The 16590-nt window shown below is 48.7% G+C and overlaps 1 protein-coding gene across 2 annotated transcripts in view; it reads right to left on the reverse strand.

Annotated features, from left to right (window-relative positions):
* The window catches only part of LOC119458207 (uncharacterized), a 61567-nt gene that overhangs the window by 12424 nt on the left and 32553 nt on the right, over positions 1-16590 (reverse strand). The window contains exons 7-9 of one of the 2 annotated variants that reach the window (XM_049670839.1): positions 6563-6969; positions 4239-4647; positions 2442-2500 (exon numbers count right to left, since the gene is read on the reverse strand). In XM_049670839.1, coding sequence (XP_049526796.1) covers positions 2442-2500; positions 4239-4647; positions 6563-6969 — 875 coding nt within the window. The remainder of the gene's footprint in view (positions 1-2441; positions 2501-4238; positions 4648-6562; positions 6970-16590) is intronic. The other variant, XM_037720031.2, reaches the window with a different exon arrangement.

A 16590-nucleotide genomic window follows, 5' to 3' on the forward strand; every position in this document is an offset into this window, starting at 1 on the left:
CTGCATTTAGCCACACACAATAAATCTTTTCACCACCACCACCGCACACGGCAGCATGCTCGTATCCTTGTAGTTACTCACGGTTAACGACATTCCACCGAGGCACTTAGCGACTGGTAAAGATTATTTCTTTTTTTTTTTCGCTCCAAGAATGCAGACACCGGTGGTTATCGTTGTTTACGCGGAATGTCTTATTTTCACGATGGCTATGGCGTTCGCCTCTCCAGGGCCGAGGCAAATGCTCATACACCGATTCATTAAAAAAAGGGGGGGAAAAAGAGGGGATGGGGAATTCACGGGGTCTCTTATGCTGTCCCTAAGATGACTTGAAGTCGAAAGCTCAAGTGCTGATGCATTAAAGGAGGAGGAGGAGAGAAAGAGAAGGCAGGGATGTTAACCAGAAATGCGTCTGGTTGGCTATTAAAGACTGACACATGTACTCAACCCCCTTAATTCACTTGTCTATGTCGCTTAGTCACCCCTCTTAATTCGCTTATTCACCCCCCTTAATTTGCTTAGTGTACTTCCCTTAGTCATCACTCTTAATTCCAAAGGTCGAGGGTTCGACTCCCACCCAAAGTCGCGAGTTCGAGTGCCTTAATTAACTCTATCTTGATTATCTGTGCCCTAACTAACTTCACCCGAGTTATCACCAAAAGTGGTGGGTTCGACTCCTACCAAAGGCCGAGGGTTGCCACCCCCCTGGCAACACCCCTGTCTGTCACCAACACGATAGGGAGTAGCCGCCTTTACACTCCAGAGGTTATAGTGGCTGTAATCTATCTATCTATCTATCTATCTATCTATCTATCTATCTATCTATCTATCTCTATCTATCTATCTATCTATCTATCTATCTATCTATCTATCTATCTATCTATCTATCATCTATCTATCTATCTATCTATCTATCTATCTATCTATCTATTATCTATCTATCTATCTATCTATATATCTATCTATCTATCTATCTATCTATCTATCTATCTATCTATCTAGCTATCTATCTATCTATCTATCTATCTATCTATCTATCTATATCTAATCTATCTATCTATCTATCTATATCTATCTATCTATCTACTTAGACCACTGCACGGGCCGATTTTTTCAGCCCGGGCCCGGCCCGGGCCCGTTTTTATGTTGGGCTGCCCGCCTGAGCCCGATCAAAACTTTTATGGTGAGACCCGGGCCCGGCCCGGGCCCGGAAATAATCTCCGTTACCCGCCCGGCCCACCACCCCTTTACCTTAGGCCCGAGCCCGGCTCGAAACTGGCCTGAACCCGGCCCGAGATCGAAAATACATGTTTTTCAGAGTTGAGACGCGCGAGGATAACTCGCTGCGCGTTACAGGCACACCACCAGAAAGCCCGAGCCCGGCCCGGGCCCCGGCCCACGGGCCGGGCCGGGCTTTCGGGTAAGCCCGAACCCATGCAGTGCTCTACATCTACTATGTAGATCACACAAATGCTCCACGAGATTATAATGTTCAGAGGGAAAGGCAGCAATTTTATGCAGGTACGCATAATGAAGCTGGAACCGACGCGTGTCCTGCAAGCTTATAATCCCCATCCAAATGTGACGCTCCCAATTATGTTTCTTACATATGCACACACTATTCAATTCATTTTTTTTTTCATGTTCCAACGATATGAAGATCGTCGGAAAAAAAGTGCCATGTGGGCAGTTTGACGGGCTCTCACACTCCGTACATTATGCCAATTCGGCAAGCTAGAGATGTCCGAGAAACGAAACATTTGCAGAAATCTGTTGTGAGAAATACAATTGAACATCTTTATAACGAAGTGTTTGGGGGTTCCGAAATCATTCGTTATAAAGGTAACTGTTGTAATGGTCGGGCACCGCACCGCTCACAATAGAACCATGACGGAATTTTTCCTTCGTTATACAGGTAATGTCGCTGTAGAGACGCTCGACTGTGGGTAACATGCAGAATAAAAAAAATTATAACTGAGAAGAACCAGAAAATTATCATTGCACACTGTCACTATTATACTTTTGCAGTCATACATGTATGTAAATAGAAACACGTAAAGTGTAAAAAAATACAAATACTACGAACACCTGTAGCTTATCGTTTCACATACAAAGCTGTAATGTCACATGTATGTGAGACTGAACTCAACTATTCGTGAAACCAAACGGTCTCACCTCCTTTACCGTAGCGAAAGTCGTGCCTCTATTCTAACACTCCATATTGCATCTACCGGCCAAGCTGAAGCTCGCATACACATGAAACCGTCACTGTCAATACAACGAAGCTCCAGAGAGCAACTATGAATCGATGAAGTGTTCACTTCCAATACGACAGTGTACACTCAATCGTATTCTTTGCGTAAGCCGCATTAGAATATTTTTCGACAGTAGCGAGAGAAGCGAGTTTGTCTAGTGCCATGAGGAAGACGGGAAACGTGACTAACCAGAAAAGGTCCAATCTTCAGAGAACGCAGCGCGTAGTTGACAGCTGGGTGAGAGCGTTCTGCGAGGAAACCAGAGACAAAGTTAAATGCGCTTACAACTGGCCACCTCCCGTATGTCAGCTTTTGTAGAATGCACTTCAAGGTGGCACAGGTGGGGGATATCGTTTGCAGCAGTCTATTTCTTAAATTTTTTACGTGCGCGTGTTCGTGAGCACAGTATTTTCCGTCAATGAGTGATCGAATTATTACCTTTAACCTCAACATTCGAATTTTGTAAACTGCTAATAAACGTTCTAATTTTGTGTATTTATGTTGCGTGTATCTGAACTGTAGAACCATCAACGGTAGTATTTTCTGTATTCTTTGTTTGAACTTTTTTTTTCGAGCACATCTGTATGAATTAAGAGGAGTAGCCGGCGCCGTTTAAAGGGGCCCTGAACCCCCCCTCGTGCTTGGTGAAATAACATAGTCCGCAGGTAGCATACGCTGCTGTGAATATCTCAGCCAAGTTTAGCTGTCGTACGCGGTGCATGGAGCGCTTGAGCGGAGCGCGAAGTCACCTTTCTCTGAAACGCTCTCCTTTCAACAGAAGCCATGACCCTCACTCTTTTATGGACGCTTTATTTCGTAATAAAGCACGTTCCCATACGCGGCTGCTATTGGTCGCTGCGGTCGGCTACACCATGGCCGCCGCGGGGTGCCGCCACGAGTCCACTGGCTAAGCGCACTGCGTCTCGCTGAGGGGAACCGCGTTTGGCTTACGTTTAGGGCGTCGTAGGCACCAAAATCAGAAGTTGTGGCGTCTACGTTACCATCCAAAATGAAATTTGAACTGCGCGCCACGGCAAAATCTCGAATGCGGAGCGTTGTGGCCCCGCCCCACTCCGCCGTAGCCTTCGCAGCGCAAGCCATTGAAGAAGGAACGCGAGCACAGCGGAGGCCGTGTTTGATTGCCAATAACTCCACTTCTGCTAAACGCATTGAAGTAACTTTTGCGGCAAAATATTTCTGAAATAGCCTATTTTCACTTCAAATGCCTTTATCCACTTCGATAAAAAGTGATAATGACACCAACGTCACTTTGAACGCAGATTTTTAAAAAAGACGCAGTTTCGCCCGAAAGGCGAACCATCGATTGCGATAGCAAATTAGTAGTACGAAGTAAGGATAGTAGTTTTATCGGTCGTATAAAGTTGTAAATATTCGCTTACTAACTAAATAAACAAGCACGGTGTCACGCGCGCGCAAGTAAACATGAACACATCTCGCTCGATGACCGCGGGAGCTCGTCAAAACACAGGAGTGAGAAAGCGCGCCAGCGGCAGCGAGCAAATTGACCTTCGCGCTGGCTCTCGCTTCAACGCGAACTAAACGTCGAAAGCGCAGCGCATACGAAGATACCGGCACTCGGCGAATGCACTTTGGCACCCGCGGGCGCACACTTCGGCCGCGTCGCAGATCGCTTTCAAGATAGCTCCGTGAGCAGCAGCCGTGGAAGCAAAACGCACCCTCCCGCCCGCTCCCGTCTCCCTCGCCTCCTCCCCGTGCCTCACCGCTGAACGAAGACCGTGCACTTCCGGCCGCCTTCCTCTCTCGCGTGCGCGAGATTAAGCTGCGGTTGCCGGCTGACCCTCGCACGCTTTCACTCGCACACACAACGCACGGCGCGCGGCGACGATTTTATCGCCGTTGGACTTTATACGGAACATCACGGCGACGGCGACGATGGCGACGGCAAAAATGCGCTTTGAGTGTCCGTGTACTTGCTATCGCAATAAGAAATAAGAAATCTGGCACCGGCAGCGGTCCTGCGCGGCTTGGTCGCCGAGTCCGGCATCGCCGAGGACGACGTCGAGGCCTGCGCGGTCTGGAAGCGGCCCACGTGCACCAGGCCGGTTGCCGCGGCCAGCGGGTGGCGGAACTGTCCGGCGGACGGCGAGTGCAGCAGAATGGACCCGGGAGCCGCGGTGGCCAGGTTGATGCCGGGCGCCGCCGACAGGGCGCCGCCGTGCCTCACGGTCGGCGTCAGCAGCAGAGTCAGGTTGGACCTGGGAAACCGGAACTGCTGCTGCTGCTGCGGCGGCGGCTGCTGCTGCGGATGCTGGTGACCTTCGCCCGTCGCTTGTACGGCCTGCTGCTTCTGCGGCGTGTTCGACGAAGGGTGGGAGGCGGATGAGACGGCGATGGTTCCGGACCTTGGAGGTACCTGAGCACGGAAGGGCCGGGCACGTACCCGAGCGTAATTTTAAAGGAAACACTTGGGAGGTACATTAACAGTTGTTCAGTTCGGTCTCGTAGATACGACATGGAAACTGGTGTTTAGGGCCGCAGACACCTTTCAACTGCGCGAAGCAAATGACACACGGAGAAGCGCTTACCATTTGGCATAAATTTAAACGGGAAATGTCACTGAAATGGCGAAATCGCCCAAAAGGAGAAGCATTGACCATGATATCAAGGTTTATCGCTACGGTTGAACTCCTCGGACGGTGTTGTAATTACACGCGGGTACTGCATGTTGGCGCGACGCAGATGCTACTGAGCAGAAGGAACAGAACCCCGGCAGGCTACCAGGCACCTCAGAACGCCGGCGTAGAGTTATGTGTATGGCTCTTAGCGAGCTGCAGCGGACCAAATACAAAATAATACTTTGAAATCCGTGCCGTGACGTCACACAGACGTACCAGCGGTGGGTCTACGGCAAGAGATGGAAGAAAAAAGGAACCGACCTTTATTTTTGTCTTGCAATAATAAACAAACTCCCTACCGAGAAATGAACGAAAAAAAAAATTGCTGGCTCTACCGTTATCGAGTAGATGTAAGCATCAAATATGGCGTCTTTTGCAGCCTGTGGTGCCGTCCCCGCCTTCAACCACTTTTCTTTCAACAGTGCAGCGCACTCAGCGTCTGTCGTTACTTTTTTTTTTTTTTTAGGGGCGAAGCTCCTTAGGGTGTGGGTCTGTCCCTCCTCTGTAGTAGTAGTAGTAGTAGTAGTCGTAGTAGGTAGCCACGTCTACTTTTATGAGAAAAAAAAATTCCGAGAGTTGTGGCCGTAGCGGAATCGAACCAGGGACCTCTCGCTTCTGAACGCGTGGCGCTAACCACTACGCCACGAAGCGCACATGGACAGACGCACCACGATGGCAATAAATACCCAACATTAACGAAAGACTGCGCGTTTCTAACGCGTTTGTGCTAGCGCGTTACGGCCCGTGCAAGAAGCTGGTGTAAGACGCTGTGGCCTCTCCGCCTTACCCCCGTATTCATAAACGCTGATGGCGTCAGCAAACGCGGTGCACGTTCCGGCATGTGTAAACGGCTGCGTAAGACGCTGTGGCCTCTTCCCCTTAGAGTACTGCACGTTTCTAACGCGTTTGTGCTAGCGTCCCCTTAAGCGGGAGATGGTGCAATTATAATGAAGGGCGCTGTTATAAAATAGGAATGACGTCACATATGGCGCGTGTCATTGGTGGAAGTCAATCGTTCGATTTAGTGCGGCGAGACTGGGCGAATTACACGGAAGATTCACGGTTAACCGATGATTCCCTCCGGAGCTTCGCCCACTCATGATCATTCACCCCGTGGATATGCGGTGTTTTTTTCTTGTCGCGTCGAAGTGGTCGGCTGCAAACGTGCGGCCTTGGGTAGGTGTCCGCGGAGTGCCGGACGCTGCCGGCTTGATCACGCAGCGTGGCGCCATCTCTCGAGGCGCCGCAAAACTCGCGCCGCGGAACTCGCGGACCGCTGGCGTTGAAAAGGGAAAAGGCAAACCTGTCTGCGCCAAAGGATGCAAATCAAGTGTATGGTGCCCTGTATCTGCCTTTTGAACGCCCCTATTTTAAATGACAAACAAAACTTCAGCCTACCAGAAATTACAGATTCAGAGATATTGTGAAGAAACATTAGCGTATGTAATGGGGTTCTGTACAACGGATTGGCCGCCAGAGACCACATTTTCTTAAGTTTTGAGTTGTTGACCGGATTATCTCGTGTTCTCGCTACGATGTGCGGACGTTCTCGTTTGAGTGCCCGGATAACGTCTCTGGCTTTTGGCTCAAGGTCACTTGAAGGTCGCCGACAACGGGAGCCAAAAGCATTTCATGCTTAAAACACTCGCTTACCTGGCTGATCGCGGGCAGAGGTTGAAGCAGCGCGTTGTAGTACGTGGGGGCCGCGGGGAAACGCGACGCGCAGCCCGGGGCCGACGGCGTCCCGACGGCGGAGGAACGAGCGTTCAGGGCAACCAGGGTGTGGGTGGCGGCCGGCGCCGGTCGGGCCCTGGCGCTCCTCTGCACTTGCACGAAGGCGGGGAGCCTCTCGAACGGGCCGCGAGGCCTCTGGTGGCACGCAGTGGGCACAGCGGTGTTCACCTGTTGCTGCTTCTGTTGGACAGCGGACAGCAACGTCGTCATGGTCGCAGGCGGAGACGGAAGTTCCTGGAAGTTCGCCCGGCCCTGGGCGACATTCGACGCTTGGCCGCAGCTCTCCGGTGGGGAACCTGTGGTGTTCCAAGGTGGAACTGATGGCACTGAACAGAGGTGGCACCGTCGTGTCAAGGGTTGCTGTTTGTGAAATTATGAGAACGTGGGAAAATAAGCCGCCGAAGGGCCGGCTATCCGAATCATCAGAAATGAACTGCAGTGACTAAGGAGTGTACGAAAACTGCATGTATATAGCAACGTTACTAAAAAAAAACTTATCCTGGAGCTTTGTGCGCCAAAACCACCACCTAATTATGAGACCAGCTGTAGTGCGGGGACTCCACACTAATTTTGGCCCCCTGGGGTTCTTTAACGTGCACCCAAATCTAAATACACCAGCGCTTTTGACCCCATCAAAATGTGGCCGGCGCGGCCGGGATCTAGCTCTCGAGCTCAGCAGTGCAACGCCAAAGCGACTAAGCTATGGCTACTGGACTAATACGGCGGTTCACTTATATCAGGCATAGCTTCTCTGCAATTACTGAAGTATTAAAGCGCCAAACAGACGACACAAGAAGAGACGCTCGTCCGTGTCTCTTCTTGTGTCGTCTGTTTGGCGCTTTAATACTTCAGTAACATGCACCAACTAGCCAAACAAAAAGTTCTACTTCTCTGCAACACTCGTCGTCAGAGCGCGCTGCATGGGCGACATGCGAAAGTTTAGCCAAAGCATGCGTTACGAGAATCGACAACCTATACAGTCACGGCATAAAGGAGAAAACGTTGTGGCAGCCAGTGGCCATCATTTGCTCCGCTGCCCGGAACACAAAACGCACCACCACTTACACATGAGGTTGTTTGTTGCTGTTCATTAAAGATGAGATCCTGGGACAATAGGCCGCAGAATGGCCTGCTGTACGGAACTTCAAAAATAAACCCCCGCGATTAAGAAATGTAAATGAAAAACAGATCAAAAGAGAGAAAGGTTACGATACAGATAAGAACGCGAGTAGTTGAATCATTCAGTCACGCTGCAATTTTCAAAATGAATACGTTATATGTATGACTTCCGCTAAAATCATCTGGGTTGTACGCAATGCTTGTCAAGAAAGAGGCAAGAATTGAAGGTATACCAGGAGATTAACTATAGGGTATACTTCTAGCTGACTACCCTGTAATGGACGTAGAAGCAAAGGACAGAAACAATGAAGTCGCCAGGAGCTTGAATGTCCTGGCTGCTCCGCGTCGCACTCGCTAGAAAGTGCTGGAGGGTATGAGTGACAGCTCGCTTCCCTCATCACAGCTTCCAATCCGAGTGCGGAGGCAACAACAGGCCGCATATAGGCGTCCCGGCATTAGTTGCCGGTCGTAGGTACAATGCGAGTAAAATGCGAAATCTCACTTTTTCTACAAATCATGCGCAGCACAAGTTGCACAAGCCGCCATGGTGTTACAATATCGCGCAAATTCGAAAGTGCAAGGATTTTAGCAGAAGTGCCCCGAAAGAGGTTTCATTGCTCTCAAGGCCATAAATAAACTTCTTTTCTCCAAATGTACAAAAGTTTCAAATCGGCTGTGGCACATTGCGTCTGTTAATTCGTTTAACACGTGCGCGCGCGCACGGCGGGATACCGACGGATCCATCAGCAATTAGAAACCGCGGGAGGTTAGACAAAGAAAGCGTCTCTTAAACAAAAGCTGTTTAGTTTAAAAATAGAGACTGCAGCGACTATATCGAGAATCTTACAATTGCTGCGAGAAGCAGCCGTCGGCGCGTCAGACTCGATTTTCAACTGTATCCTATACTCAAACCTCGCTTGACAAAGCGATACGTAAACAAATTTTAAGATACTATTAATTAGGCTCACAGTGCAGAAATTACGATGCAGGAGGACGACATTACAATGAAATTTAAGAATTACAAAAATTATCTGTTCACTAACGCAAATTGGTTATGACGCAGTGGTTAGAACGTTCTGCTAAAAACCCAGTGAGACTTGGTTCGATATCAAAGTACAAATTGCTCGGACACTATTTTTACTTTAAGTCGCTCCGAGTCTACATTCGCAGCGTTATGAATGAACGAACACGATCGCCTCATCTTTTAATTATGATGGTGTTACTGCTTTTCAGAACAAAACACCTCCCTGGTTACAGCTGAAAGAAACGGCGTGGATCCACTTATTACAAGGACAGCACGTGTATGATTGCATTAGACAAAAATTAGGGGTTTGATGGTTTGAAAATCTCGTGACGGCAGCACACATGTGAGAACAGATGTTCTTGTGCTTTCCTGGGTTTGAGTGACGAAGGCAGGAAAAATGGACGCCACATTAGGCACCCTCTAGTACACCAGTGGTGTTAATTGTGCGTACCATCGTTCATGTGTCCACGTCTGTCAGTATGCCTTGCTGTTATCTCTGTCGTAATTTCCATGCGCGTTTGCCCATAGCTACAGGTAACTGTGGTAGCCACACAGGTGGCCAGCTTTGACAAGCATCCACACACACAAATCTGTTTGTGTGCTTGCTTGTCAAAGCTGGCTTTGCCGCAATAAGAGGCTTTGAATGGAGAAGCCACCTTCAGCGATCCCCTCTGGTGGCTTTTTTTTTTTTTTTTTTTTTTTTTTTTTTTTTTGTACACGGGAGGTACAGTACGCAATATTGCCACAACTTTATTAAGGGTCTCTATGAACAAGCTCCATTAAAGATTTCAATTCTTCCTTCTTTCCCAAGGCAGCAGGTAAGATGGAATGCCCTCTCCGCTTAAGACCCGTGCAAATGACCACAAGAAATTGGGCTAGAAACTAGTTGTATGTAATGCATATTTATTTTTTACTTTCATTATCAGACAAAGCTAAACTACGGCCAAGGTGACTGTTGATGAAATGGCAAGATCATCGCACGCATAATGCAAGACGTGGGGGACCGTTCCCCACCTGCGGCAAGTTTTTTTCATCCACCTTAATTTCCATCAATTTATCATTTCTTTAATTCAATTACGAAGTAGAAGTAACTTTCCCTATGTTGTCCTTGGTGTCTGTGTTCGTTGGCTTCTTTGATATCATTAATAAAAATCGGGCCCCTCGGTTTCCTTTCTTCTCGTTCACATTATATATGAAGATGAGGGGTGATGAGGAGGAAGAAAAGCTTATTACGCTAGTAAACTGCCGTTAATCCGCGCTCCATTTTTCTGCAAATCCTGCATTCCAGGCGGGCACACGTCGCAGCCCCGATTCAGTCAACACTGGAAACAAGATGCCTCAGCAGCCTGAAGCCAACGTTTCGACGAGGGGACGCGCTTACGTCATGGCTGAGGCTTCAATTGCTCGAAGGAAGGTTAAAACTGCGCGAAAAAAAAAACAGGACACGCGGAAGGAACACACAATACACCACGAGCGCAGTGTGTTCCTTCCACTTGTCCCGTTTTTTTTTTTTCGCGCAGTTTTAACCTTCCTTCAAGTATAGACCAACTATATCCTACAGGGACATTCATTTGCTCGTCCATCATGGCTCACTTCACTCAAATATCCATATTCCTGCGAGCCATTTGCCTCGTTTGGATCATAATACGCCCATGGGCACTGCTACATGCACGTGTGAGCGCAGAAGAAATATCGTCGCAAAGAACACGAGAGAGGAAAAACTGAAGGGAATGACCAAGTCGCAATGTTTGCGTCGCAATCGGCCAAGTGAGAAATATATTACCGCTCTTAACAAGCTACGTAGGGAGCCTGGCAACGCTCGCTTAGCCCTGTATAATATACACTATGTATCCTTTATTTACTTTATTGTCCGCATCGTGTAGGCTTCGAACCAGGCTCGTGGCGACGTATAACCAACTGTTTGATCTGTTCTTTCATCCTCTCCGTCTCTTTATTACTTTTCGAATTTGGCGTTTAAGCGGCAGTTTGCATCACACTGCCTGGTGTGGTGGCTGGCGACGGCATCTGCGACGTGCACGCGAACCAAGCACTAAATAAGGCGAGCTCTGCGTGTGCAAACAACTTCTGGGAAACCTATCGAGTCAAAAAAAGACGCCCATACGAGGAAAAAAAAACAAAAACGAAGGGTGGCTTCGCGAGAACGTAGTCGTTACATCACAAACGCCAGTTTCGTAAGTAATCGTGCCATCTTTCCTACAACTAGAAAGGTGTCTTGCGGTGTCGAAGAAAAAGAAACTTTACCGCGCTATCGTCTCGGCAGTAGAGCTTAAACGACGAGGTAAGGGCTTTCCCAGAGCCAATAAGATTTCGGCCAGTGTAGCGCCAGTTATTTTAGACCGATGCAGACGTTCTCACGGCGGAAGCTAGCCAACGGACTTTTGACTTCGCGTCGAGTTCTTCGATTTAGAATGTCGGCGCTAAACCAGGTGACGGCACCTCGCCCGTACATTACTAACATGTCCGCTTTACGCCCAGCAGAGGGGAGGAATATGTCAAGCTTGGAGCACTAGAGCACCCCACGCTTTATTTAGGAACAACTCGAGGACCGTATTCTTCTCCAGGAGGGCATCAAAAATGTGTTGAATATTTTGTTGCGTGCGCCCTGATGTCAATGGACTAACAGCGTGCACGCGTTTGCTAGAAAGAGGTTCAACCGACGTTCTCTGTATACACTGTCGAATGATGCATTTTCGGCAGGACCTACACGAAACACCGATCTGTCAGGAAAAATATCAGCGTGCTTCAATCGGCAGTGTATTATACGTATGCACAGATAACTTTCACTGCAAGCTAATCTTCTCAAGCCTCATTAATAACTGCCGACAAACAGGAGCATATGCTACCTTAAAGTTGGCAATCTTGCCGGCCCAGACTTTCTGATCCGGACTGCCACCTGATCCGGCCTGCTACAAACAACAGCTTAAAGAACCAGCGCAAGCTAAACCCATGCAACCAAACTATATCAACGAGCACTAGTAAACACATAAGCACACGTGTACACACGAGTGTTATGTTGTTAATTTAAACTTGTAACAGATACGCGTAGTTATGTAAACGCGTAAAGATAGAGACGTAAATGCGAAAGGCGGGCAGGTTAACCGGAAGACAAACATCCAGTTTGCTACCCTGCACTGGCGAACGGGTAAAGGGAGACAAAAAGAGAAAAGAAAGAAAATCAGAGAGAGAGAGAGAGAGAGAGAGAAGAGAATGATGCAGTGTATGGACTGGTGAAATGGGCAAGTATTTCCACGCCACACAGCGAGCAAGCGTTATGCGACGTCTCTGTCCAGTTTTTAAAGCGATAGCATTATTTGCCCAGCTAGACCCGCTTAGATGAGCACTTGTGAGAGAACATTCATCATGAGAGCATATACGCGCGTGAAGTTTCATCTCCGCGGGTGCGCGCGGAATGACTCATTATCTCTTTCCCCGTAGTCCCTTCCCCACGTGTAGGGTAGCCAACCGGGCGACCTGCCTTTTCTTCGTGCCTCACTCTCTATTGCCCCGCTTTGCGAGCATCCGCTGCCTCGGTAGTTTGCGCATTCTACAGTTCTTCTAAGGCGCACCCGGCAACAACGATGACAACGGCGAGAAGGGTGCCATGAGGACTGCAACCATGTGCCGTAGGTGACTGAATAACAACGAAATTTTTTAAAATTAAATTCTGGGGTTTTACATGCCAGAACCATAATCTGATGAAGAGGCACGCCGTGGTGGGGGAGACTCCGGAATAATTTTGCCCATCTGGGGTTTTTTAACGTACATCCAATGCACGATACACGGGCGTTTTTACACCTGCTTCTCCTGAACTCGCTGAGATGAGTATCCTTAGTCGAGAACTAAACAACGACATTCCTCCCAAAAAGTGTCCCGAGCGGACCCAAAAATAGCGATGCTAACTAATATAAGCGCTACCTGGGGCAATTAAAACAATTGCCGTTGAAACCATTAATGTGCTCCTCGCCACCAGTTTCTGATTCCTACGAAGGCCGATTCAGAAGGTAATGCCTCCGAGCCCACTACTTTCCCAGTAATACGGCAAACATTTTGAACTATCATTAATGCCACTGATTTTTGAGCTATAGACTGTCGCTTGCCTCACCTTCGTATCTCTTCTCGTTCCAGAGTAATCGAGCAATCCATGGCATCCAGTGGTGACGTCCGGTTGAAACAGTGGGTTGTAATTGAATTAATTGTAATCTATAGCTTAAACTTCAGTGCATTAATGATAAAGAGTTCAAAGTGTTTGCAGTACTATTGGCAAAGTAGTGGGCTTGGAGGCATTACTTTCTGAATCGCCCTCGTGTAGGTAGGATAAGCGCGAAGTCCACTTTTACTGCTTTGACTCTTAATCCGTTCCCAATGAGTGTCCTATCAAAATATGCCAGAAGCCGTTTAAATATCGAATACGTTCTCGCGAGAGTGCGTGAACCGGACTTTAAGACAAGCGGCAAGACAACCACAAAGACCCGATAAGAAAACCAGAAGGACGAAGCTGGCGTTTGTAAACACGGCTGAGTTCAACAGAAGCACGAGCCAAGTTTTACGCCCTATCCAAATCTGGGTAGTGACGCAACGAAGGAAAAACAGCATCGTGCGTTCGTAAACAGAGAGACAAGAGGCATATATTTAGTCTCCGAAACGAGGAACAAAAGCAGCACGAGATATTTACGGGCTAGGGAAAAAAAAGTACCGGATTTTATTCCTACTTGGCTGCCAAGAAAAACAAGCCGCAACCACCGACCTGCCGCATCGACGATTCGATCAGCACAGAAGGTGCGGTGCCGCACATTTGCCGACGAACCACAGAGTCGAGACGGTGAACCTTCACCATCCGGACGCTGTTGCCCTTTCATGTGGCACCCTGCGCACACAAAAAACTTGTTTTTGACAAAAGGGGTGTAGTTACCGGCACGTTATGCGCCATCTGGTTATACGGTATCACGCTTTTTCCTAGAGAGATTAGATCCTGAGGTTTTATGTGCCAAAACACCAGTCAGATTATGAGGCAAGGGGGTGGAGACTTCGGATTAATTTTGACTCACTCGGGTATTTTAAGGTGCACCCAAATACCAAGTACACGACCGTTTTTGCGTATCGCCCCCATCGAAATTCGGCTTCCGCGGCCATGGTCGGACTCGTGACCTCGAGCTTAGCAGCGCAACGATTTTCCTTAATCAACAGCACAAGAAGAGTAGAGGGGAGGGGGGCTTGTGTACACACATTATGAAACTCGACTGGTTGTCCGATTTTGTCGGACCGAAGCGACACACGGGATACGGGAGACGACCCGTCGTGGTGGGCCGCCGCGGTGTTTTTTGTCCGCGTGGGGTCGTTTAACGCGCAGCCAAATCCCGGTGCACTGGTGTTCCGACACAATAGAATTCCGACAACTTCCGCATGTGGCCGCCGCGGTCGGGATTCCAACCTGTGCTCAATGGCCATAGCTACAGTTGGTCACCGCGGTGCTCATTTTCATTGCACGGAACAACTGTTCAGTGTATAAGGAAGTCAAAGTTATGCGTATTCCTTAAGCAGCGTCTCAGTACAAATGTCCAGTGCCAAGCGCTGTTCCAACTACACTATATCTGCGGTGACCGTCGTTCTTGATTGCGTCACTCAAATTATGACTGGTATGTACCGTCGCGTTCGATATCGTCTGCAGACTGTGGTCGAAGTGGCTGCAAGACTCCAAAACTGCGCGGCATCGCCGACTTACAGAGCGAGAGAGAATGGATGCATAGAAAAGCAGGGAGGTTAACCAGAGGTAGTTCCGGTTGGCTACCCTGCATGAGAGGAAGGAGTAGGAGAATAAAAAGAGAAAAAGTGGAAGGGAGAGAAAGAAAGAGAGAGAGAGACGAGCACAAACAAACCGCGTACACTATAGAGCGGTAGGGGTAGCGTTCTTAAGGTCTATCGTGAAGGCCCCTAGACCGCAGGAACCTTGATAACGCGAGTAAGGCCTTCATCGCCTCACTCGCATGAGTCACCATGCTAACTGGAACGGTGCTCTACGATGTTTCCATTGTAGTCGCGGCCGTTAAATCTTGGAGCCCGACCACGGGCACAGCGTTGCAGCTCATATTTAACGCGACTGTACGTCCTGTTAGGCGCATGCCATACACACGGACGGACATTGTTTCGCGGTTCCCGATTGGCCAAAATGAACACGCATAAACTGGTGCGCCCGCCTGAATCCCTTGCTTTCACCTTGCTTCTTGCTTTGCAGCTGAATGCTTGAATGCGTGCTTCCAAACAAACAACCGTCTACCAGTCTAAACTGACTTACGCTCTCTCTCTCAGCTATCCCTTTAAGTGGATGACAGCCCTTATTTTCGCGCAAATCAAAAGCTGGTACCCACTGCATGTATACGGCGCGGAAAAGCTGCTTTTCCGAACTTCGTCGAGTTTGCCCAAGCAATATCAACGCCCCATCTTCGCTTATTTTTCCCCGAGCGGTACCGGTTCGATCCAGATCAGCGCACTCACAGCCTCGACGGCTGGACGAAGAGTTAAAAAGACCCGCGCACCTATCGCCAGAAGGTCAGTGGGAAAGAAGGAGGGTAGAAAAAAAAGAAAAAGAAGGGAGGGGGAGAAATCTAGCGGGAGGCCAACCAAAAGCTCCTCGACGAGTGATCCAGTTTCAGAATTCAGAGAAATCAAACTCGGCGCGATCAGAGCCGCGCCGGCCAGTTCACTGACCCTTCGGTCTGCGGGCATTACGCGTCATCGCGCTATACGTAAACTATGCGAAATCGTCGTTGGCTGCTTCACGATCGCAGCAGCCAGCGATAGTTTGATGCGTTTCCGAGAGCTTTACGACGCCAGTAAGCAGCCAATCTTTGCAAAAGAACGCTCCCCGGCGCCACAGTTATCGGTTGCGTTCTCTGTTTCTGTTTCGCATAGCTCCGCAGTTGCAATCACGAAGTGCAACCCTCAACCCACTTAAACGCGCCGTGTTTATTGCAGCACCATTTAACGGCTTCGTTCCGGTGTTTTATCTAAAATAGTGCTACTTAAGGCAATAACTCTGTAGTGTGTAACGAACAGATGCTGCCCGCGGGTTATGCGACACTTTTCTTTATTAAATGTAGACCACGACATGAAGAGCATATTCTTGCGGTGGTCTCAACACCCTTGACCAATTCAGTATATGAATCTTAAATAAGATGCCAATCAAACAAGCAGTTTTCGCTTTGCAACAAGTGTGCACCATCTGACGGCGATATATGCACCTAGCACAGACCCGATGGCGCTGCGACGCTTTCATTTATCACCCCAGTGTTGCCGACACCAACCGCTATGGGGTCGTAACGAAAATGTGACCTCACTCCAAATGATAGGTGAGCCACAGGTGCGTCATCGCGCTTGGAAATGTTCGCGCTTCTGACCTAGAGCGTTACAATCCGCATCATATGCAGAGCATCCACACTCGACTTCGTTATAAGCTATCGGAACTGTCGGCGCCATTGTGCATCGCGCGCCTCAATTCTTGCTTCCGCCGCTAGGCTTCCTGTTATGGCGTTTCTGAAAAAAAAAGTTAAAAAGTGAAAGTTTCTGTCGACGTGGAAAGGTTCAGTGCTAAGTGCCTAGCGGCTTCCGTGTGATTCCGTACAACGTAAGACGAACAACTTGCGTGATCACGAGCAACAAGTTCGATCCTAGGGAAATATACCGGACTCAACGTCCTTTCGCTATACGAAGCGAATATAAAAGCTCTGGACGATAGAACGATACTTCAAGCCCAAGTTCTACGTCGTCCTTGCAGATCGCGCTGCTTAAG

Source organism: Dermacentor silvarum, chromosome 7 (genome assembly GCF_013339745.2).
Source record: "Dermacentor silvarum isolate Dsil-2018 chromosome 7, BIME_Dsil_1.4, whole genome shotgun sequence".
In the NCBI taxonomy this organism is placed as follows: Eukaryota; Metazoa; Arthropoda; class Arachnida; order Ixodida; family Ixodidae; genus Dermacentor; species Dermacentor silvarum.